The sequence below is a fragment of the Bubalus bubalis genome, chromosome 4, assembly GCF_019923935.1.
Source record: "Bubalus bubalis isolate 160015118507 breed Murrah chromosome 4, NDDB_SH_1, whole genome shotgun sequence".
NCBI lineage: Eukaryota > Metazoa > Chordata > Mammalia > Artiodactyla > Bovidae > Bubalus > Bubalus bubalis.
In genome coordinates, this window is record NC_059160.1 from 129,615,700 (window position 1) to 129,640,471 (window position 24,772).

The following is a 24,772-nucleotide window of genomic DNA, read 5'->3' on the forward strand; positions in this document are numbered from 1 at the left end:
GCTTTTTCTAAAACCAGCTTGAACATCTGGAGGTTCACAGTTCACATATTGCTGAAGCCTGGCTTGGAGAATTTTGAGCATTACTTTAGTAGCATGTGAGATGAATATGATTGTGCGGGAGTTTGAGCATTCTTTGGCATTGCCTTTCTTTGGGATTGGAATGAAAACTGACCTTTTGCAGTCCTGTGGCCACTGCTGAGTCTTCCAAATTTGCTGGCATATTGAGTCAGCACTTTCACAGCATCATCTTTTAGGATTTGAAATAGCTCAACTGGGATTACATCACCTCCCCTAGCTTTGTTTGTAGTGATGCTTTCTAGGGCCCACTTGACTTCACGGTCCAGGTTGTCTGCCTCTAGGTCAGCGATCACACCATCGTGATTATCTGGGTCGTGAAGATCTTTTTTGTACAGTTCTTCTGTGTATTCTTGCCACCTCTTCTTAATATCTTCTGCTTCTTAGGTCCATACCATTTCTGTCCTTTATCAAGCCCATCTTTGCATGAAATGTTCCCTTGGTATCTCCAATTTTCTTGAAGAGATCTCTAGTCTTTCCCATTCTATTGTTTCCCTCTATTTCTTTGGTTTGATCTCTGAGGAAGGCTTTCTTATCTCTTCTTGCTATCCTTTGGAACTCTGCATTCAAATGGTTATATCTTTCTTTTTCTCCTTTGCTTTTTGCTTCTCTTCTTTTCACAGCTATTTGTAAGGCCTCCTCAGACAGCCATTTTGCTTTTTTGTATTTCTTTTTCTTTGGGATGGTCTTGATCCCTGTCTCCTGTACAGTGTTACAAACTTCCGTCCATAGTTCATCAGGCACTCTGTCTATCAGATATAGTCCCTTAAATCTATTTGTCACGTCTACTGTATAAAAGGGATTTGATTTAGGTCATACCTGAATGGTCTACTGGTTTTCCCCACTTTATTCAATTTAATTCTGAATTTGGCAATAAGAATTTCATGATCTGAGCCACAGTCAGCTCCTGATCTTGTTTTTGCTGACTGTATAGAGCTTCTCCATCTTTGGCTGCAGAGAATATAATCATTTGATTTCGGTGTTGACCATCTGGTGATGTCCACGTGTAGAGTCTTCTCTTTTGTTGTTGGAAGAGGGTGTTTGCTATGATCAGTGTGTTCTCTTGGCAAAACTCTTTTAGCCTTTGCCCTGCTTCATTCTGTACTCCAAGGCCAAATTTGCCTGTTACTGCAAGTGTTTCTTGACTTTCCTACTTTTGCGTTACAGTCTCCTATAATGAAAAGGACATCTTTTGGGGATGTTAGTTTTAAAAGGTCTTGTAGGTCTTCATAGAACCATTCAACTTCAGCTTCTTCAGTGTTACTTGTGGGGCATAGTCTTGGATTACCGTCATATTGAATGGTTTGCCTTGGAAATGAACAGAGATCATTATTAGTGTAATTATTAATGACATGCCTTTTCCCTAGTATTTGGGCTACAAAATTCCATCTCCCAAGAACTGTAGCCATCGTTCCTTTATTTCTTTTGAATTTCTGGAAATCAATCTGAAACTTTACTTGGAATCATTTAACTTCCAAGATTCACTTCAATTGCATTTTATTCAAAAGTTTCATTCTTTGTCCTTTTCCAGTTGCAGAAAGAAAAGTTTCTATTAGTAGTTGGGTGATCTTTATGTACCTAATTAGATTGTATTAATAAGATGAAATGGGCATGATATGCTAAAGTACACTTATGTACTTTTAAAAATCTCGTTTTGGTATAGTGATTTTGATTCTTACTTTGTCATGTCCTATGAATGATTTTGTAAGTCATTATTGATGCTACTAATAAAAGCATTCATTATGTCACCATTTTTAACACACTGAGGTTGAAGTCTTAATTTCAAAGATATTTGTATTTATTTTTTCATGTAAAAGATGAAGTACAACTGTGTGGAAATGAGGTTCAGGTGAAATGGGAATTAGTAACTTCAATTTGAATGGGATTATTTGCCATTTAAAAGAACTACTTGAAACTTTAAATTCTTTCTTACACAAGACTATGAAGGAAAGCTGGTACAATGAATTATAGTCTACATCTAAAAATGAATGTGAACTAATTATTGGGTCATATCAAATCAATAGATGCAAATCAATCTCCATAGGCTTTCATTGTGATTGCAAACTACAGCAACTCTAATAGATATTGTATATAGTGAGAGAAAAATTTAGAAAGTAAAGAGAAATGCTTATGCCAAAATTATGGCATGTACATATGGTATATGTCATTCTACTCTACAGACATACAATAGTATGTGTAGTTACTATAGACTAGTAGAATTTATCTGTAAGTTTTTACAGAAAATACCTTTCAAAAATTCTTCTCTCTTTGACCTTGCTGACAAGTCTACTACTGGAATTGATCACAAGAGGAGTATCTTTCCTCTTTTTAGAAAACATATATCACTCAGTAAGGTGGCATAGGCTGTAATCAGTTCTTCACAGAGTACCTTCAAAACTTGACCATGTCTGTTACAGCTAGGAGGGATCAGGACCATGGGAAAATTAGAGAAGAAAGAGACTTATGTGCTGGGTGATATTAGGGAAATTCAGGAGAAAGAGGTGAGCAACAGAAGTGGAAAGGGGTTGAGTACAAAAGACCAAGTTCTTTATCATTGCCCCCAACTCTTCTTCCAGCAAATAATGTTAAACTTGGAAATTAGATGATGGTGGGCTTGATCACCTCTTGGTACATTTGAAATGTATTGCGTGCTTTCTTGAAGAAAATGTTTTCCAAGAATTTGAGTATAGACTGTGCTTATAGTTGACAGATTTGTCCTTTTAAACATACAGATTCTATAAAAGGCAGTGATTTGTATGAGTGATTAAGAAGTCCCACGTGGATTCTTTATAGAAAAATAAAATGTATTGTTAATTACCCAAACATGCAGAGTTCTGATTTAAAACAGAACAAAATTTCATGTCAGTAAATTAAACTGTGGATGTAAATGAAGTGACATAGGTAATAATTAGCCACAATTTTTGCAATTGCCAGACCAATGGGATCTACTTAAACAAAACAAAATGTTCTTTAAGAGTTCTGGCTATAGATAAATCTTTTATACAATGCAAGATGTCTTATAATGAAGTAGAAGTTATTTAAGGTAAAGTCAACTTTATTCAACTTTAAATGATTTATTTCTGTCATACACAGATTCAATCAGCAGATTTTTATTGAATATCTACCACATATCAGGCACTATCTTAGGTTTTCTCCCTGATATTAAGGAGCTTACCTTTTAATTTGGCTAGCCATAAGCCAGAATAATTACAAGAATAAAGATTATTTATAGTTTTATGTTAGACTATTTTCTCATGTTCTGGGCATTTTTTTTTAACTTAGCATAATCATCTGGCAAATTTTCTTTACTTTGTTTGCACCAAAGGAGAATCTTTGAGATGAAGATGCGTATCTCTTTATATTCATTTTGTACATAAAGTGAGTTCTTTTGAAAACTATAGATGGAAAGGCTGTTCTCTGCCAGGCACTCTTCTAAGTATAATATAATTAGAAAAATGGATCAGAAGCAGATCCTGACCCCAAGGCATAGTTGATGGTAGGGGACAGAGAATGAAAGAGAACCAGCTGTATAGTAGGCTTTGTGCCAATCCCTCTAATAGGTGAGGCAGATGTCTCTCTGTGTGTTTGTGTGTGTGTGTGTGTGTGTGTGTGTGTGTGTGTGTATAGTGTAGCAGTCATATTGCCCTAATATATGTGTGTGCAAAATTTTATATTTTCTTTCTTTTTTAGATTTTATTTGTTTATTTATTTTTGGCTGCATGGGCTCACGGGCACATGGACTTCAGTAGTTGGGGCTCGCAGGCTCTGAAGCATAGGCTCAGTAGCTGTGGCAAACGGGCTTAGTTGCCCTGCAATGTGTATGGTCCTCCCAGAACAGGGATGGAACCTGTATCTTGCATTGGCAGGCGGATTCTTAATCACTGGACCACCATGAGGGAAGTCTGAAAATTTTTTATATTTTCAATTTTCTATTTCTCCCCCCAAATTAAAAATTATACTTGTCTTGATACCTTTCTTCTCTAGCTCAAAGTGTGGAAATAGCCTATGGTAAGCATTCCCTAAAATCCAGGCCTTAATCATATTTTAGATGATTACATGCCTGGTATTTTCTAGTCTTTGTCTTATCTAGAGGCTTCCTAAAATTATGTAACTTGGAATGGCAATAGAAAAATAATGTATGAATGTGTTAGGATTCCCCTGTAGAATAATGGACAGCTTGTGTCTGAAAGGATACACAGATTTCTGAAATAAATATTACATGAATATAAGATATAAATGTTGAAACCTGAGGACTTAACAGAAAGAGAAATTCATTAAATAATTTAATTACTGATACTTTGATTTATGCTATACCAAAACATAAACTGTTTGGTATATTCTCAAATTTGAGAGAGAGGTATTGCTTCATTTCTGTTTTAGTGATGTAAAAATGAAAACATAAAGATCACGTGGCTTTTCCACCTGATGAGTTTTTAGTTTAAGTGAAAGGGGTCCACGCTTGCTGACCAGGCACATCACCACGGGTCACCACTGTGGGCTGTGCTGTGCTGTGCTTAGTCACTCAGTCATGTCCGACTCTTTGCAACCCCATGGACTGTAGCCCTCCAGGTTCCACTGTTCATGGGGATTCTCCAGGCAAGAATACTGGAGTGGGTTGCCATGCCCTTCTCCAGGGGATCATGCCAACACAGGGATCGAACCCAGGTCTCCCACATTGCAGGTGGATTCTTTACCATCTGAGCCACCAGGGAAGCCTAGGAATACTGGAGTGGGTAGCCTGTCCCTTCTCCAGGGGATCTTCCCAACCCAGGAATTGAACCGGGGCCTCCTGCATTGCAGGTGGATTCTTTACCAGCTGAGCTACCAGGGAAGCCCACTGTGGTCTATGGAACAATAAAAATTAGAAACAATTGGAGTTAAAATATTAATACAGGAATTTCTCAACCTTGATTTTTTTTGGACAGGCCTATTGTCTATATCTTTGGCTTTGCTTTGTAGTTACCAACTGACAAGTGGATACAAGCCTGCCCCGATGGACCTGAGCTTTATTAAACTCACCCCATCTCAGGAGGCTATGGTGGACAAGTTGGCAGAAAATGCTCACAACGTGTGGGCTCGGGATCGAATTCGACAAGGCTGGACCTATGGGATCCAACAGGTATGTGGGACCTTAGCTCTACAGCACATGCTCTGAGATTGACTTAAGTGGGGACTAGTATAATCTGTAACAGAAGAGATTAAATAATGACTATATTGAAGTTCACATCATATAGATATCTTTAATGTACATATGCACTGAAGCACTTGTTTATTGCTGGACTCAAGAAGTCAGACCTCCTCAAGTCTGGTTTTTATCATGAGGCAGCCAGTGAATGTTTCCAGACCAATGACTTATAATGTGGTTTTGTGACATTTCTCTGAGATTGTATTTTAAGACAAGTCTGTAAAATACAAGAACATCAAGATAAATTAATAATAAGAGAGGTCCATAATTTCACATTTAACGCCCCTTGGGCCAGATGAATTTCATAATCCAGATTTTTCGAATGGTGGTAAAATGAGGTTGTTCCATAGTGCCCTCAGCAGAGCAGCGGACTGTGTATAAATTATTCTTTGTTCAGCAGCGTAGACTGATGAAACCAGGAGTGATAAAAAAAAGACAATCAACAGCCTTACATCAATGCAGGTCATTTTTACCACCAACTGAGTTTTTATTAAGCTTAATTAAAAAAGATTCTTTTTCTAGATTTCAGAATCATGGACCTCTATTTTTAAAAGTTTTTTTAAATTTAATTTTTGGCTGCTCTGGGTCTTTGTCGCTGTGCCTGGGCTTTCTATAGTTATGGTAAGTGGGTGCTGTTCTCCAGTGGCAATGTGCAAGCTTCTCACTGCAGCGACTTCTCTTGTTGTGGACTACTGGCTCTAGAGGCACAAACTTCAGCAGTTGTGACATGCAGGCTTAGTTTTCTTGTGGCATGTGGGATCTTCCCAGACCAGGGATCAAACCCATGTTCCCTGCATTGGCATGCAGATTCTTAACCACCGGCCCACCAGGCAAGTCCATGGATCTCTATTAATGGTCACACTCATGAGAATAACCAACAGTCATTGGGTCTGTATGGGGACAGCAAAACAGAGAAAATTTTAGCCTTGTCTCTTAGTGACTGTGTGACCTGGGAGTGGCTACTTAAATTCTCTCTGTACCACTGTTTCCTCCTCACTAAATTATTGAATTTCAATATATAACATATATGAGAAAGGCTTAACAGCTAACAAATGGTACAGAAAACTGCTATTATTATTAAATGGCAGTCACTATGTCTAGAGTTTTATGCTGTTTTCTTACAATGATTCTATGAAGGATGAACAATTTTTATTCGCAATTCACATATGCTACACAGGGAACTTGAAAGCAGTTTATTCAGTTCTACCCAGGTGGCAGAACCAGGCTGGGAATCAAGCCTTTTGCCTCCAGAGCTCAAATTCTCCTCTTTCTTGTCACAGTGCTTCTTGGCAGCTCATGGTGGGCAGTACCTTTACTTAAAGCTTTTCAGGACTAAACTGGATTGTTAGTTAACAACAGGATAAAAACTAAATGTCGAATTGATATTTCCAAAATTCTTAGCCCACAAACTTTTGTCATTTCAAAGGCTAAGGAAAACTGCATAGCCTTGATATACTTCATAAAATAAGCTATTCTTGTATTGAGTTAAAGTTGTTGTAACTGAGGGGATTATCAATACTCAGCTGGCTTCAGCATTGTGTGTGTTTGTGTGTGAGAACCTGAGCCATATGCCACAGGGGGATTGGGGGGTCCTCACTCTTTTTTTGCCAAAGGAGTGCTCCCTTGCCTTGCAGACCACATGAGTCTGTGGGACAAACCAGGACCCCTCTGCTCTCCATCTCTTCCTTGTGCAGGTGGATCCTCCTTGTAAAAGCACAGGGTTCTGTCTGAGTTGGCCAAAGCTCTCTTTGGAACTGTGTCCACCCTTTCTCCCAGCTTCCACCACATTCCCCGCTGACAGAACACAGTTTTGCTGGGGTATCTGAATGAGCATTGTCTTTAATTTTTCATCACCCTCTATTTAAAATAATCTGGTTCAGCATGGGATTGTAAACTCCTTGAGAGCAGGCATTTGCTTGAATTTCTTCTGTGTCTCCAGCACACTAGATTTCAAGCACTCATGTGCATGGAAACCCCTGGAGCAGCTTCTTTGTATAATCAGATTCCCAGAACACCATGTCCAGAAAGTGTGATTCATCAGAGGCCTGTTAATTTTTCTCTAGGAAAAGCTGGGGGGCAGCAACCATTTTGAAATGGAGGGGTGCTGGGTAATGTGGCTTGAAGCTGTTTATGGTGCTTATTTCTTTGGGGGTGGCTTTGGAGTGGAATTCCCCAGTAAGCAACCCAGATGATTTGAACAGTGGTCCAAATGGTCAGGTTGTCAGTATAAGGTATTACTACAGATTTGCTAGAGAAGGGGAAGAAGAAATAGGGAAATAGTTTTCCTTGTTCCTCCCCAACCAGAACAAATGCTGTCCACCAAATAGCTTATGTTTTGGAGAATGTTTGGGAATATATACAGCCTCCAAATTGTTCTTCATGCTAAGATAAATTGAGATTGAATATGCCTCCTGGTGGACGGCAATGGCACCCCACTCCAGTACTCTTGCCTGGAAAATCCTATGGATAGTGAAGCCTGGTGGGCTGCAGTCCATGGGGTTGCTAAGAGTCGGACACGACTGAGTGACTTCACTTTCACTTTTCACTTTTATGCATCGGAGAAGGAAATGGCAACCCACTCCAGTGTTCTTGCCTGGAGAATCCCAGGGACGGGGGAGCCTGGTGGGCTGCTGTCTCTGGGGTCGCACAGAGTTGGACACGACTGAAGCGACTTAGCAGCAGCAGCAGCATGCCTCCTGGAATATGGAAAGTTTGATAAAATCTGCAGCAGTGAATGAATGTAAATAAATAATTTCTTAAGTGTTAGAAAGACTCGCAGTCTTGGGTCATCTCCACTGCCTAGATTTTGTATTTACTCTTAAATTATGTATCCTTTTGTTAAGATGATAAGATAGCCTGCCTTCTTGCTTGGTCACTGCCATTTTAATCATGCTTTAAACTTGGAGCCTCTTTTATAAAAGACAAATTGTGAGGTTTGTAGTTCTTTTAATACTCCCACTATTACCAGGTTTACCAGTTGATGGAGTCAGTTTATTATTTTTTTAAGCCATTTGAGGTCGTGAGGTGGCCATCCACACACAGACTTTTCTCTGAGGAAGGGACAGCTGCCTTGTGTGGTACATTGACTCAAAAGTCAGAGAGATGATGGTTACTAATTAGGCTCTTTTTGTAACAAAGACCTGTCAGTCAACTTGGCAAGGAAATGGTAGGTTCTTTTAAGTTAGTCCATTGCCTTGTGATCTTGACAGATGGATGATGGTTATTGAGATCATTAAAGTTGGCTTTTGTTATTGCTGTTATTTTTACATTTTCTTTTCATGGAGAGAGCCTGATTTACATTGATCAGTGACTCACTTGATAGATTCTTCGTACTGGGAGTATTTCACTAACTCCTACAACCTGGAAAGACAAAGGGAAGGTAGAAGGCACAATAACTACCTTCAGACACTATATTTTGATGTATTTGGTGGCTGTGTCATTTCCAAATGCTGTTGGTTGTCCTTTGATGATCACATACCTTATTCTTTTTTTCCTTCCTGTAGGATGTAAAGAACAGAAGAAACCCTCGGCTTGTTCCCTATGCCCTTCTAGATGACCGAACTAAGAAATCCAATAAGGATAGCCTCCGTGAGGCTGTACGCACACTGCTGGGATATGGCTACAACCTGGAGGCACCTGATCAAGATCATGGTATTTCCATTTCACTTTCTTCTCCTCTCATTGCAAAATCATATTGTAAATTCTTTAAAGCCAAATGCATGAATAAAAGGGAGTGTGAGATAGGAGTCTTTTATTTGAAGTATGTGACTCAGGCCAGGAGTTTAGGGAACTTTTATCCTGAAGGACACTTAAAGGACTAGATCATCTCTCAGCAGAGTGACTCAGGACCTCAGCGATTCTGCAAAGGGGAAGAAATGAGGCTACCTTCTCGAAGAGTCTGAGGACACAGTTCATTCTGTGATTCTGATATTGCCCCTCAATCCCACTCACCTTACCAGCTCTCTTTCAGAAGAGCTGGTTGTAGTTGTTGATGGGAGAACAGTAAGTCCTCTGCATATGAATCCTCAAGTTGCAAACTTTCAAAGTTGCGGATGTGGGTTCACATGTCCAGTCATGTCAGGCATGAGTGACGTTGCAGCTTGCCCTCCGTCTCCTATCACTGACGATCCTTCAGCTCCAGCATTTCTACCTCCTCACCCTCCTCCAGCAGTAACTCTTCTTGCCTGTTCACTTGATGCCAACCCCTGTATCCAGCTGTTGTACCGCACTACTGTACTTTCCAAAGTTCTGTAACGTAAGGGTGACAATCTTTTATTTTTTGTGTTTATTTTTATGTATTATTCATGTGAAAAGTATTCTAAACCTATTACAATACTATATAGTTGACTGTGTTACTTAAGTGCCTAGGCTAATTTTGTGGAACTGACGAACAAATTAAACTTGCCAACGTGTTCTCGGAATGGAACTCATTCATATGTGGGGAACTTACTGTAAATCTAGCATGATGAGCTAGTGTTTTCTAAATCTTCATTATTTAGATTCTCACATATAGGCCATAGTAATTAATTAGTGCAATATTTTGCTTTAAGGAAAAAACTCTAGAACAGACACTGAATAAATGTGTTGAATACATGGATTTTTAAAGGGTTTATGAAGAACACATTTCCTTTGAATAATACCTTTTAAGAATATGGCTTAAGATAGTCAACCCCGTATTCAGTTGCTCGTGTGGTTTGAGTTGTGTTAACATCCATATTTTAAAATTGCCAAAAATGACATGAGTTGTGTGTTTCATTGCACTGCCTATATTTCTTGGTAGAAAACTCTTAAGATCTATGCCGAATATTCTCTAATGACTAATATTTTTAGTGTAGTATCTCTGCATAGAAATTCAACCTTAAATAGTAATGATTGTTAATATTTATAAACTGTTACTATGTGTAACAAGTGAATATTTATATATAGTCATCGTGTGTCGTCGTTGTTCAGTGGCCCAGGCATGTCCGACCCTGACTGCATGGACTGCATCGCATCAGGCCTCCCTGTCACTCATCATCTCCCATTGTTTGTCCAAGTTCGATGGTGATGCCATCCGGCCATCTCATCCTCTGATGCCTCTTCTCCTTCTGCCCTCAATCTTTCCCAGCATCAGGGACTTTCCCAATGAGTTGGCTGTTTGCATCAGGTGACCAAAATACTGGAGCATCAGCTTCAGCATCAGTCCTTCCAATGAGTATTCAGGGTTGATTTCCCTTACAGTTGACTGGTTTGATCTCCTTGCTGTCCAACGGATTCTCAGGAGTCTTTTCCAGCACCAAAGTTTGAAGGCGTCGATTCTTTGGCGCTCTGCCTTTTTTATACTCCAGCTCTCAGAACTGCACGTGAACCCTGGGAAGTCCTTAGCCTTGATTCTATGGACTTTTGTTGGCAGAGTAATGTCTCTGCTTTTCAACACACTGTCTAGGTTTCTCATAGCTTTCCTGTCGAGAAGCAATCGTGTTCTGATTTCATGGCTGCAGTCCCATCTGCAGTGGTTTTAGAGCCCAAGAAGAGGAAATCTGTCACTACTTCCACCTTTCCCCCTTTCCCCTCTATTTGCCATGAAGTAATGGGTCTGGATACCATCTTCTTGGTTTTCTTAATATTTAGTTTTAAGCCATCTCTTTTACTCTCCTTCTTCACCCTCATCTAGAGGCTCTTTAGTTCCTCTTCTCTTTCTACCATTAAAGTGGTATCATCAGCATATCTGAGGTTGTTGATATTTCTCCTAGCAATCTTGATTCCAGCTTGTTATTCATCCGGCTTGGTATTTCTCATGATGTACTCTGCATATAAGTTAAATAAGCAGGGTGATGATATACAGCCTTGGTGTACTTCTTTTGCAATTTGGAACCAATCTATTGTTCTATGTCCAGTTCTAACTGTTACTTCTTGTCTCATATACAGGCTTCTTAGGAGACAGGTAAGGTGGTCTGGTATTCCCATTCTTTTAAGAATGTTCCACAGTTTGTTGTGATCCACACAAAGGCTTTAGTGTAGTTAATGCAGCAGAAGTAGATTTTTTTTTGGAATTCCCTTGGTTATCTTATGGTTCAGCGGATGTTGGCCATTTGATCTCTGGTTCCTCTGCATTTTCTCAATCCAGCTTGTACATCTGGAAGTTCTCAGTTCATGAGCTTCTGAAACCTAGCCTGAAGGATTTTGAGCATGACTTTGCTAGCATGTGAAATAAGTTCAATTGTGTGGTAGTTTGAACATTCTTTGTCATTGCCTTTCTTTGCGATTGGAATGAAAACTGACCTTTTCCAGTCCCGTGGCCACTGATGAGTTTTCCAAATTTGCTGGTGTATTGAATGCAGCACTTTAACATTATTGTCCTTTAGGATTTGAAATAGCTCAGCTGGAATTCCATCCTCCACTAGCTTTATTTGTAGTAATGCTTCTCTTAAGGCCCACTTGACTTCACACTCCAGGATGTCTGGCTCTAGGTGAGTGACCACATCATTGTCGTTATCTAGATCATTAAGACTTTTTTTTTTTTTTTTTTTTACAGTTCTTCTGTGTATTCTTGCTACCTCTTCTTAATTTCTTCTGCTTCTGTTAGGTCCTTGCTGTTTCTGCCCTTTATTATGCCCATCTTTGCATGAAATGTTCCCTTGGTATCTCCAGTTTTCTTGAAGAGATCTCTAGTCTTTCCCATTGTATTTTTTCTCTATTTCTTTGCATTGTTCATTTAAGAAGGCTTTCTTTTTTTTTTTTAATATTTATTTATTTATCTGCACCAGCTCTAGTTGCAGCATGCTAACAAACTCAGGCCCCCTGAATTGGGAGCATGGAGTATTAGCCACTGGACCACCAGGCAGTTCCCCATCTCTCATGCGTTTTCATGCAGCCGGTAACTCTGAGCGATGAGGTAATGACTCCCTGTGTACAAAGAGAATGCTTGCTTACTGCTTGCCTTAAAGGGATGAGATCCTTAAGCTCAGAGTTCCTCGTCTGTGGTGCAACAGCCTCTCCTTGCTATTCTCTGGAGCTCTACATTCAGCTGGATCTATCTTTCCCTTTTTCCTCTGCCTTTTTCTTCTCTTCTCTTCTCAACTATTTGTAAGGCTTCCTCAGACAACCACTTTGCCTTATTGCATTTCTTTTTCTTGGGGATGGTTTTGGTCACCGTCTCCTGTACAGTGTTACAAACTTCCATCCATAGTTCTTCAGGCACTCCATAACCCCTTGAATCTATTCATCACCTCCACTGTATAATCATAAGCGATTTGATTTAGGTCGTACCTGAATGGCCTAGTGCTCTCCCCTACTTTCTTCAATTTAAGCCTGAATTTTGCAATAAACAGCTGATAATCTGAGCCAGTCAGCTCCAGGATAGAGCTGTTTTGGCTGACTATAAACAGAACTTCTCCATGTTCAGTTGCAAAGAATGTAGTTAATCTGATCAGTATTGACTATCTGGTGATGTCCATGTATGGAGTTATCTCTTTTGTTGTTGGAAGAAGATATTTGCTATGATCAGCATGTTCTCTTGGCACAAAGATAAATTATTGTCATTTTTTGGCTACACTTTCAGACATTTATGTATATTCCCAGTAGATTCAAGGGATTCTATTCAAGGGAATCCCAATCTATTCCCAATAATCAATTCAAGATTACATTTATGTATTTATGTATATTCCCAATAGATTCAAGGGACTCTATTTAAGGGGATCCCAATCTATTCCCAATAATCAATTCAAGATTACAGAGTGCCTGAAGAACTATGGATGGAAGTTTGTAACACTGTACAGGAGGTGGTGACCTCCTCAAGAAAAAGAAATGCAATAAGGCAAAGTGGTTGCCTGAGGAAGACTTACAAATACCCACTCATGAATTATTATGAGTAAACCCTCATAATTGCAAGTGTCTTTGTCTTACATCTTTTTGGTGACTGTGGTATCCTATGGAGAACTTCAATCATTAGTAATAGTGTTAAGAGCTCCTACTTTCAAAAATCTACAAACCTTTTTTGTAACTACCTATTAAACTCACTCTTTAATGAACAGTTGGATATATCGAGCACACAAATATTCATTAAGAATGCCTCTGATAGTATACCATTTTCCAGTATTTTGCATGCTTTAAAAATATTTGATTCAACTACTCTATTAGGTATATACCTAATATGCATACAACAAATATCTAGCAATATCTCTGCCTTTTTCTTCTCTTCTTTTCTCAACTATTTGTAAGGCTTCCTGGATGCTGGATGTTATTCTGATGACATACATATTTACATACATATTATTTACAAGTGTAATATAATTTTGCTTAACACATCAGTGAAGCAATATATTAGTATGTCATGCTTCCCTACTTTCTTGTGACTTATGTGAATTTCAAGAAGGAATAAAAGCAGCATCAGTTCAGTTCAGTTCAGTTCAGTCTCTCAGTTGTGTCTGACTCTGTGACCCCATGGACTGCAGCACACCAGGCTTCCCTGTCCATCACCAACTCCCAGAACTTGCTCAATCTCTTGTCCATCAAATCAGTGATGCCATCTTTGGGTTTCATATTACTTTCATATTTCAGATCATCCTCATTTCCATTTGATTTTAATATGTAGTTATTGAACATCTACTGTGCTTAAATTCAACAATGAATGAAAAAGTTTTGCCCACAGGTAGATTTCATCATAGGCAGGGAAGATAGATTAAATTTTTCACACTTTTGTGTGATGTAAGCATTAATCCCCAAGTATCCCAGCAGTGGTTTAACTGAGCTGTCAGAGAAATCTTAAAGAGATGTATTAGTTATCTACTGCTGTGTAACAAATCCCTCCCTAAAATTTAATGGCTTAAACCAACAAACATTTGTTGATCTCAAAGTTTCTATCTTTTAGGGATTTGTGAATGGATTCATTGGGCTTCCCAGATGACGCTAGTGGTAAAGAACTCGCCCGGCAATGCAGGAGACATAAGAAACGTGGGTTTGATACCTGGGTCAGGAAGATCCTCTGGAGGTGGGCATGGCAACCCACTCCAGTATTCTTGCCTGGAGAATACCATGGATAGGATCCTAGTGGGCTATAGTCCATAGGGTCAAAAGAGTCAGATATGACTGAAGCCCCTTAGTCCAGACACACAAGTGGATTAGTCAGGTGGTTCTGGATCATGGCCTTTCTTGAGGTTTGTGTCAAGTCCACCAGGGCTGCAGTCATCTGAAGACTTCAGTGGGGCTTGGGGATTTGCTGTTAAGACAGTTCAATTGCATAATTGTTGGTTAAGGGACTCAGACTCAGATTTTCTCTGTATTGGCAAGAGATCTAAGTTCCTTGTCATGAAGACCTCCTCACAGAGATACTTCAGTGCCTTCATGTAGCAACTGGCTTCCCCCCAGAGTGAGTAATCTAAGAGATAGTGCAAGAAAGAAGCCTCAATGCATACTGCAATGACTTCTACCATATTCTGTTTGTTGGAAGTGAGTCATTAAATGCATCTCACACTTAAGCCCACAGTTTTTGAAGAGAAATGTGACAAAATATTTGGAGATGTGTTCCAAAACCATCTACTTAGAAGAATCAGTAGGAATCAGTCAGGTTCATTTGTTCAGACAGAGGGAATAGTGTGTGAAGGCTTGGCAGTCAAGGAAAGACTGCACCTGGGAATTTTCAGCAGGCTTTGCATGGCTGAATGTCAAGTGGAGTTTGAGAAGTAGAAGGAGATGAAGGAGAGAAGGCAGAAACTGAAACAGAAGGTTTTTCTGCTGAAACAATCACTCCATTTCTCTTTGGAGAATGGGCTGGATATGAACAAACTGAAAGGTGGGGACAGTAGTTTGGTGTTGATGAGGAGTGTTTTGACACTTCTGAACTTGTTTTGGCCTGAACTTAACCAGTACTGGGCATAGAAAGAACAGGACAGACTCGTTTGACATTTAGAAATAGAATCAGTAGAAAGATGAAGGAGGTGTCTGGAATGGTTTTGGAACAGTCAGAGATGGGAAACTGGGGAGACTCTGAGTTTGATTTTAAACATGTTGAATTTCAGTTTGAGTTGTGTTTGAGACAACTATACACAGCAACCAAGACTCAGTTTACACACACACACACACACACACACACACACACACACACGTGTGTGTGTGTGTAGCTGAGACCTTTGCTAGAGAGAAAGAGAGGATTACATTTTTCCTTTTTTTAAATAGGAGAAATTTAGACAATTTTAAGAAATGCTTTCTGGTTCTAAGAAAAAGAACCAGAGGAAAGGAAAGGTTGAAAATAAAGGAGAGGAACTTGATGAAGTTTGATCTGAGGATGATTAGGGGTGGGGAAATGAAATTTACAACACAGGTAAAAGGTTTGGCCTTATATAAGGAGAATACATACACCACTAAGCTTGATGGGGGAGCAGTAAGGATTTAAAAAATGCAGTAAACTATGTTATGGAAAATCAAGAAGCTGGGGGAACTGTTACTGTTTAGTAAGAATTTTCTGTTGAAATATTAAGTGAGGTTATTTGCTAAGAGGGAGAAGTGAAAGAGTGATGCTGTATGTTAGAAGCCTTGGAGAGAACAACAAAGATTTACTGAATGTAGAATTCTAGTTGACTTTCCCTTCAGCACTGTGTATATTCATCCCATTGCCTTCTGGCCTCCATGTTTCCAAATGAGACGTCAGCTGTTTCTCGTATGAAGGATCTTTGTATGGGGTGTGCTGCTGCTTTCTCGGTGCTTCCAAGATTCTCTCTGTCTTTCAGTAGTTTGACTATGATATGCATTGTGTGTTTCTTTGGGTTTATCTTACTTGGATTTTGTTGAGCTTCTTGTATCTGTAAATTAATTTTATTCACCAAATTTGAAAAATGTTTTGTCAGTATTTAAGTATTCTTTCTACCTCTTTCTCTCCTCTCCTGAGATTTTCATTATGTGTACATTGTTAGGCTTGCTGCATCTGGCAGGTCTGTAAGACTCTGCTTATTTTTTTTTCTTCTATTTTTTTTCCTGCTTTACATACTTAGTAATCTCAGTGGATCTTTATTCAGATTCATTGATTCTTTCTTCTTCCAGCTCAAACCTGTTGTTTAGCCCCTCTAGAGAATTTTTAATTTCAGTCATTATAATTTTAACTCCAGAATTTCTATTTTTAAAGTAATTTCAGTCTCTATTTATAATCTTTATTTGGTAAGACATTTTTCTCATACTTCCCTTTAGTTCTTTAGACAAGATTTCTTATAATTCTTTGAATATATTTGAAATAGCTAGTTTAACATTTTTGTCTAAAAGTCCAGTGTCTGGGGGATTCCTCAGTGGCAGTTTCTATTGACTTTTCCCCTCCATATGTATAAAACATACTTTCTTATTTGCATGTCTCACTATTTTTGTTGAAAATTGAAAATTTTAAACAATAAAATGAGGTAGCTCTGGATTCTCCCTTCCTGCAGGATTTGTTATTATGTTTGTTGTTAGAGTTGTTGTTACTTGTTTAATGAATGTTCTTAACTTGTTCTGTAGAGTTTATTCTGTTCATCATGTGTGGCCACTGAAATCTATGGAACATACATAAGAAAGATTCATTTTCCAATTAGAGGAATGATGTCTGAGTTCACTGTTACAGAGATCAAAATACTAAATAGGGATTGGTGGTAGAAAAAGCATTCTTGCCTGAGGGGAAGTGCATCTGATGTAATTGAATACAGAAAGAGATGAGGGAAAATTGATTGTCAAGTTAGGCTAAGATACAGAGTGTAAGTGGGGAGAGAACAGCAATAGTTAGAAATAGAAGGATTAGGCTAAAATACGGAATATTTTGAAAATCCCAGCTAAGATATATGGTAAATTTGTGTGAGAAATTCTAGCCTCAGAAAGTTTTAAAGCAAAAGTTTGATTTGTGGTTAGAGTGTTCCATAGCAGTACAACTATGGCAACAGTAGAAAGGAACAGATTGGAGGGGGAGAGTGCTTGGATAGAGAGACCAGTTGCGAGGCTTTTGGAAAATTGTGGTCTCCAGAACAAGGATGGTGAAAAATGGAAATGAAAAGATAGATGTGAGATGGTTTAAGATAGATGTGAGATGGTTTATGGAATGAAGCAAAATGTCTGGTGATCACTAAGATAAGATTTAAAACTTTCGTTTGTAATTGGCTATACTGTTTTGCTGACATCAGAAAAATTAACAGCATACATTTTTTTTTTTTTTAACTTTAAACTTGATTGGGTTATAGCCAGTTAACAATGTTATGGTAGTTTCTGATGAACAGCAAAGGGACTCAACCATACATTTTCATGTATCCATTCTTCAAACTCCCCTCCCATCCAGGCTGCCACATAACATTGAGTAGAGTTTCACGTGCTATACAGTAGGTCCTTGTTGGTTATCCATTTTGAATATAGAGTGTGTACCTTGCCTTAGGGCATGATATTTTTGTTAAAATTGAATCTGCTGTTGTTCAGTCGCCGAGCCATGTTCAAATCTTTGCAACCCCAGGGACTGCAGCACACCAGGCCTCCCTGTCCCTCACCATCTCCCAAAGTGTGCCCAAGTTTATTATGTCCATCGCATCGGTGATGCCGTCCACCTATCTCATTCTCTGACACCCTCTTCTTCTGCCCTCAGTCTTTCTCAGCACCAGGGACTTGTTCAATGCGTTGGCTGTTCACATCAGATGACCAGAATCCTGGACCTTATGTAATTCATCAGGGTTATAATTTATTTTGTTAGTCAGCAGAATGCTGATTTATGTGTTCCAGGATGAATATGAACTCAGTGTTGAAATTGTGCTATCTTTGGAGAATTGTCCTAAATAATATTTTAAGATATTTGGAAAAGTCATTTATGCTTATTCATTGCAAGGCTTTATCAAGATTTGAATTGCTTACTTAGAGACTATACCAGGAAGTTAAAAGAATGACTGATTAATATCAATGATTTTTAAAAATTAGTTAGTAGATATACCTAAAGGATTCTAGATAAGTGTAAAATTTTCAAGAGACTAGCCTGCCTTCCAGTTTATTATAAATAATGTATACTTTTAATCTATAGTTAGATCTTGACTGCCCTCTAGTGGTAAGTGTCTCTTAGTGTATGGTTTAGATGCTGCTGCTGCTGCTGCTGCTAAATCGCTTCAGTCGAGTCCGACTCTGTGCGACCCCAGAGACAGCAGTCCACCAGGCTCCCCCGTCCCTGGGATTCTCCAGGCAAGAACACTGGAGTGGCTTGCCATTTCCTTCTCCAATGCATGAAAGTGAAAAGTGAAAGTGAAGTCGCTCAGTCGTGTCCGACTCTTAGCAACCCCATGGACTGAAGCCTACCAGGCTCCTCCGTCCATGGGATTTTCCAGGCAAGAGTACTGGAGTGGGGTGCCATTGCGAGTAGCTATTTTAGGTCCTATTTGAATGGTCATTGGTGTTTGCCTTCTCGGTGGTAGGATCTCTGGGGTACAAGGAACACAGTGTATTATCAGACCTTGCCCTTAATCTTAAAGTGGTTTTTAAAGGCCTAAATCCTGAATTTTTTCTTTGAGTAGCCTTGATAGAGTACGATGGGAATTTATCTGCTGCTCATTTTTAAAAATGTCAATTACTATTGCACTTATTATAACTGTATAAAAATCATTTATGTAACATACTTACATGAGCTAGAAATATATGAATATAGAGTGTTTAAATTCAAGCAAAGAATAACAATTGCATATTTGGAGCAAAGTTCTGTATTTTGACAGTGATGCTGCTGATTAGCCATTTGCCAGCATTCCTGTGTCCAGGGCTCAAGAGAGTCTTTGTTCTTAGATTCAATTCAGCAGGTACTTATAGGGCCTACTTTTGTGTTCAGCTGCTTAATGTTTTAGGATATGCAACAGAAATTTGTTGCAGATTGCCTGGGTATTTTTTTTTTTTAATGTCTGTGGATTCAGATTTCCACTTAGTGATTTTATCAAGAAACAGAATACTGATCTGTTTCTTCTTTAAACCATAATTTCAAGCTACTATATACTAATGTAAGAAAATTAGAATATAAACTGAGCCACGTGGACATTTGGAGGAAAATCCGTGAAGTGTGCAAGTCCTTTGCATGATGATATCTATGAACACCATGTTCGCTTCAAGTTCAGTTGAATGCCATCAATGAGTGTAAGAATAGTGCAGCAATTATGACCCAGAAATTCCACTCCTGGTATATGTAGCTGAAAGAATAAAAATACTAATTCAAAAAGATACAAGCATCCCAGTGTTCATAAGAGCATTATTTACAGTAGCCCAGATATGGAAGCAACTTAGGGGCTTCCCATGTGGCTCAGCTGGTAAAGAATCTGCCTGCAGTGCGGAAGCAACTTAAGTGTCCCTGTTGACTCAGATGGTAAAGAATCTGCCTTCAATGCAGGAGACCCAGGTTCAGTCCCTGGGTTGGGAGGATCCCCTGGAGAAGGGATTGGCTACCCACTCCAGTATTCTTGGTAGAGAATTCCATGGACAGAAGGGCCTGGTGGGCTACAGTCCATGGGAGCACAAAGAGTCTGACTCGGCTGAGCAACTAACATTAAGTGTCCATCAACACATGAATGGATAAAGAAGATATGGTATAGACATGCAATTGTATATTACTCATAAAAAGAAGAAAATTTTGTCATTTATAGCAACATGGATGCACTTGAAGGGCATTATACTAAGTGAAATAAGTCAGAAAGACATATATTGTGTGATATCACATATATGTGGATCACAATGAATTGTGGAAAATTCTTAAAGAGATGAGAGTAACAGAATACCTTACCTGTTTCCTGAGAAACCTGTCTGTGGGTCAAGAAGCAACAGTTAGAACTGGACATGGAACAACAGACTGGTTCCAAATTGGGGAAGGAGTACAACAAGGGTGTACATTGTCACCCTGCTTATTTAACTTCTGTGCAGAGTATATCATGCAAAACGCCAGGCTGGATGAATCACAAGCTGGAATCAAGATTTCAAGGAGAAATATCAATAACCTCAGATATGCAGATGACACCACCCTTATGGCAGAAAGTGAAGAAGAACTAAAGAGCCTCTCGATGAGGGTGGAATAGTAGAGTGAAAAAACTGGCTTAAAACTCAGCATTCAAAAAACTAAGATAATGGCATCTGGTCCCATCACTTTATGGCAAATAGAAAAGTGGAAGCAGTGACAGATTTTATTTTGTTGGGCTGCAGAATCTCTGTGGACAGTGACTACAGCCATGAAATTAAAAGACACTTGCTTCTTGGATGTCTTTGACAAACCTGGACAACATATTAAAAAGCAGAGATGTCACTTTGACAACAGAAGTTCAGAAAGTCAAAGCTATGATTTTTCCAGTAGTCATGTATGAATGTGAGAATTGGACCATAAAGAAAGATGAGTGCCAAAGAATGCCATCGATGCCAAACATTGATGATGTTTTCGAACTGTGTTGCTGGAAAAGACTCTTGAGGGTCCCTTGAACTGCAAGGAGATCCAACCAGTCCATCCTAAAGGAAATCAGCCCTAAATGTTCATTGGAAGGACTGTTGCTAAAGCTGAAGTTCCAATACTTTGGCCACCTGATGCAAACAGTCGGGTCATTGGAAAAGACTATGATGCTGGGAGGGATTGAAGGCAAAAGGACAAAGGGGCAGCAGAGGATGAGATGCTTAGATGGCATCACAAATTCAATAGACATGATTCTGAGCAAACTCCAGAGATACGGAGGACAGAGGAGCCCAACGTACTACACATAGTCCATGGGGTCACAGAGAGTCGAACATAATTTAGCAACTGAACAACAACAGATGTCTGGAATCTGAAAAAATAAAACAAAGTAGTGAATATATTAAAAAAAAAGAAATACTCACAGAAGTAGAGAGCAAAGTAGTAGTTACTAGTGGAGAGAGAGAAGGCGGGAGGAGCAAGGTGTAGGGGTAGGTGATTAAGAGGTACAAACTACATGTATCAAATAAGGTACAAGGATATATTGTACAACACAGGGATTAGAGCCCAATTTTTATAATTATAAGTGGAGTATAACCTTTAAAATTGTGAATCACTGTTGTACATATATACAGTGTTGTACATCAACTATACTTCAATAAGAAACAGAATATTACAGCATCTTGAGGTCAAGGAGAAAAATGCCAGGATGAACAAATTCTTCATCATTGCCTCTTACTGACCCAGATTTTCTTTATAGTCCCCCTATTTTTATTACCTGTATTAGTAGAGAAGATTAAGGATGAATCTTAATATTAAAAGAAATTTGTAGTAGGATTTTAAGGAAATTATGTAGTGGTTGGTTATATTTCTGTATCAGATTTCCCAGTGTATTTGGACTTAAACTAATATTAAAATATATTTGGCTCTTTGAGCACACTTTGCATTTTGTGGAGTCCGATATCCTGGAAACTTAAAATAGGAAAAAGGACCCATGAATTTTTCAGTAATTTAGATTTCTAAAAAATGGAATATTCCATACTTAGGAAATTGGGAATTTAATCTGTTAGTCCACATGAGAACGTAATAAGTATGATTGTATTTACAAATGTCAGCATCACTAAAAATAAGGATAAATACGTGAGGGAATTTTATTTTCCTGACACGTAATCTTCCAAGGTTCGTGTAGCTCCTTGATCATATTCTGTACCTCCATCATGCATTTCAGGAAGATTACAAGCATGGCTTAAAGAAACAATGGATCAGTGTTCTGTTTTGGGGGAGACACTGACTGGAAATGTGTCGTTTCCTTTTTTTTTTTTTTTTTTAGTACTATGACATTTAGAATTATCTTCTTAATAGTAAATTTTCTTGTCCTTGAAAAGTAGTTTACTATTCAATCTTTCAAAAATAATTCAGTTTCTAAATAATAGATGTGAGAAATTTTTACCCTTCACCGAGAAGGTAAAGGTGAAGGTTTTTCTCATTCAAGTCCCTTTCCACTCCTAACTTGAATGTATCAAAAGCAAGCCTTTTCTTTTCAGAGAAGGTTGTACATGCTGTCTGCTGTATAGAGTAGTATAAATGCCTCATTTTTAAACTCAAAGCCATGGTTTTTCCCGTAGTCATGTATGGATGTGAGAGTTGGACTATAAAGAAAGCTGAGTGCTGAAGAGTTGATGCTTTTGAACTGTGGTGTTGGAGAAGACTCTTGAGAGTCCCTTGGGCTTCAAGGAGATCCAACCAGTCCATTCTAAAGGAGATCAGTCCTGGGTGTTCATTGGAAGGACTGATGTTGAAGCTGAAACTCCAGTCCTTTGGCCCTCTATGCAAAGAGCTGACTCATTTGAAAAGACCTGATGCTGGGAAAGATTGAGGGCAGGAGGAGAAGTGGACGACAGAGGATGAGATGGTTGGATGGCATCACCGACTCAATGGACATGAGTTTGGGTAAACTCCAGGGTTTGGTGATGGACAGGGAGGCCTGGTGTGCTGCAGTTCATGAGGTCTCAAAGAGCTGGACATGACTGAGCGACTGACCTGAATGCATCTATTTTTTCAGGAAGATGTTTGAGTGTCTTGCATGATACGAGTGTGTGACTTTTGAGGCTTCACTGTTGGACACAGGAGATTTGCCTGGAGCAGACTAGGCTGTTAGGTGTGAGCATGTGTGTGTATGTGGGTGAGGGGAAGAAACAAAATATTGTTTATTCAGAAATTTAATACAGCTTTTGAAAGGTTTATCAGATATAGTTCTCTATATGCCCTATAATCATCATATAATCATCAAAAAACAATAACTGATCCTTTCATTAAACCAGCCCCTATTACAGGCCTCTTTACAGGACCTCTTTAGTCCATTTTTCTTTTCTTCAATCTAATCTTAAATTGTTAAAGATGATCTAACTGTGTGTTAATTGGCAACCTGTAGAGCTTACTGAGCGACTTCACTTTCACTTTTCACTTTCATCCATTGGAGAAGGAAATGGCAACCCATTCCAGTGTTCTTGCCTAGAGAATCCCAGGGACAGGGGAGCCTGGTGGGCTGCCGTCTATGGGGTCGCACAGAGTCGGACACGACTAAAGTGACTTAGCAGCAGCAGCAGCAGCAGCAGAGCTTATCTTGACTGTTTTTATTTATTTAGCCATATCAATAGTTAAGTTCTTATTAAACTTTTATTAGTTATAAGGTCTTTCCTAACTTGAGAACAGATGAGAACTAACATGTAGCTGGTGTCTACTAATTCCGTGTCAGCTGCTGGAGGCAGAGTGGAAAGAACACAGTCTGTAGCATTTGGCAGCTCCCAGATTCTGCCATTTGTTAGTTGTGAGATGTAGGTCAAGTCACTTAAATTTCCTCCTCTGTATTTAACCTTGATCTTCACAGAGCTGACCATACCCTTTGATATCTGTTTGATATCCCCATGCACTGTGAATTCCTAGGAGGCGACGATCTTAAAGTTATCCTGGCTCCAGGTTCCCTGGTCTGAAGTTTTCACTGGCACATCCATCTCATGTACATCTCATTTCCACAGATGTTTTTTCCCTTCACACAGCACTAATCCTGATATTGGATTTGACCCTTTTGTTGTTTCCTCAAAACTCTTAAACACAGCATTGGTATGTGTAGCACGTTACAGTGAAGACGTAGATTAGAGGAAGACTTAATGCGCTTAGCCATCCTGTCTGTGAAGTTTATCAATGGTTACTGTTCTCTGTGAATGTTGATCTCTTTCTTGTTGTTTTCTCTCTTTCCTCCTCACTTCCTGGCTGATTCTTCCCTCTTTTCTCCAACCCAGAAATGTCTATTTCTTTCTTTCTTTCTTTTTTTTTTTTAATTGGAGTATAATTGCTTTTCAATGTTGTGTTAGTTATGTTGAACAATGAAGCCAGTAAGCTATATGTTTACATATGACACCCCCGTCCCACCCCTCTAGGTCATCGCAGAGCATCATGCTGACCTCCCTGTGCTATACAGCAGCTTCCCACTAGCTGCCAGTTGTACACATCGTAGTGTATATATATGTCAGTGCTACTCTCCTCATTCCTTCCACCCTCCTCTTCTCCCACCATGTTGATCTCTTTAATTGTCTTCTTCCCATTCATACCCTTAAGTGCATCTCATTTTCCAGCACCATTTTGGTTTTCCTTACCAAACCACCAAGTGTCTGATAAACTTTTTTCCAAAGGAAAAAAAACCAAAACTTACCATCATCTGCTCTTACAGAGTTAGTGAAGTTTAACCACCAGTGCCTCCAAAGGCAGGCCTTCTGTATACTTTACACTTGACCCAGCTGGTTCCATACGATGTGAAAACACTTTGTTACATATGAATCAAGATGAGAAGGTGTCATTAGCATTGTTCCTGTAGGTTACGTGGTATCTGCCCTCCTCTTTGAATTTCCCATCCAGTGATCACCAGAACCCCTTTCCATTCACAGCTGCCAGAGCTGAAGTGTGCAGCGGCACGGGAGAGAGGTTCCGCATCTTCCGTGCTGAGAAAACATATGCTGTGAAAGCTGGAAGGTGGTATTTTGAATTCGAGGCGGTCACTGCTGGAGACATGCGAGTTGGCTGGAGCAGGCCAGGGTGTCAACCTGATCAGGAGCTTGGCTCAGATGAACGTGCCTTTGCTTTTGATGGCTTCAAGG

The 24,772-nt window shown here is 39.2% G+C and overlaps 1 protein-coding gene across 1 annotated transcript in view; it reads left to right on the plus strand.

Annotated features, from left to right (window-relative positions):
* RYR2 (ryanodine receptor 2) overlaps window positions 1-24,772 on the plus strand; it is an 829,832-nt gene that overhangs the window by 509,471 nt on the left and 295,589 nt on the right. The window contains exons 26-28 of the mRNA XM_045165522.1: window positions 5,035-5,194; window positions 8,764-8,911; window positions 24,563-24,771. Coding sequence (XP_045021457.1) covers window positions 5,035-5,194; window positions 8,764-8,911; window positions 24,563-24,771 — 517 coding nt within the window. The remainder of the gene's footprint in view (window positions 1-5,034; window positions 5,195-8,763; window positions 8,912-24,562; window position 24,772) is intronic.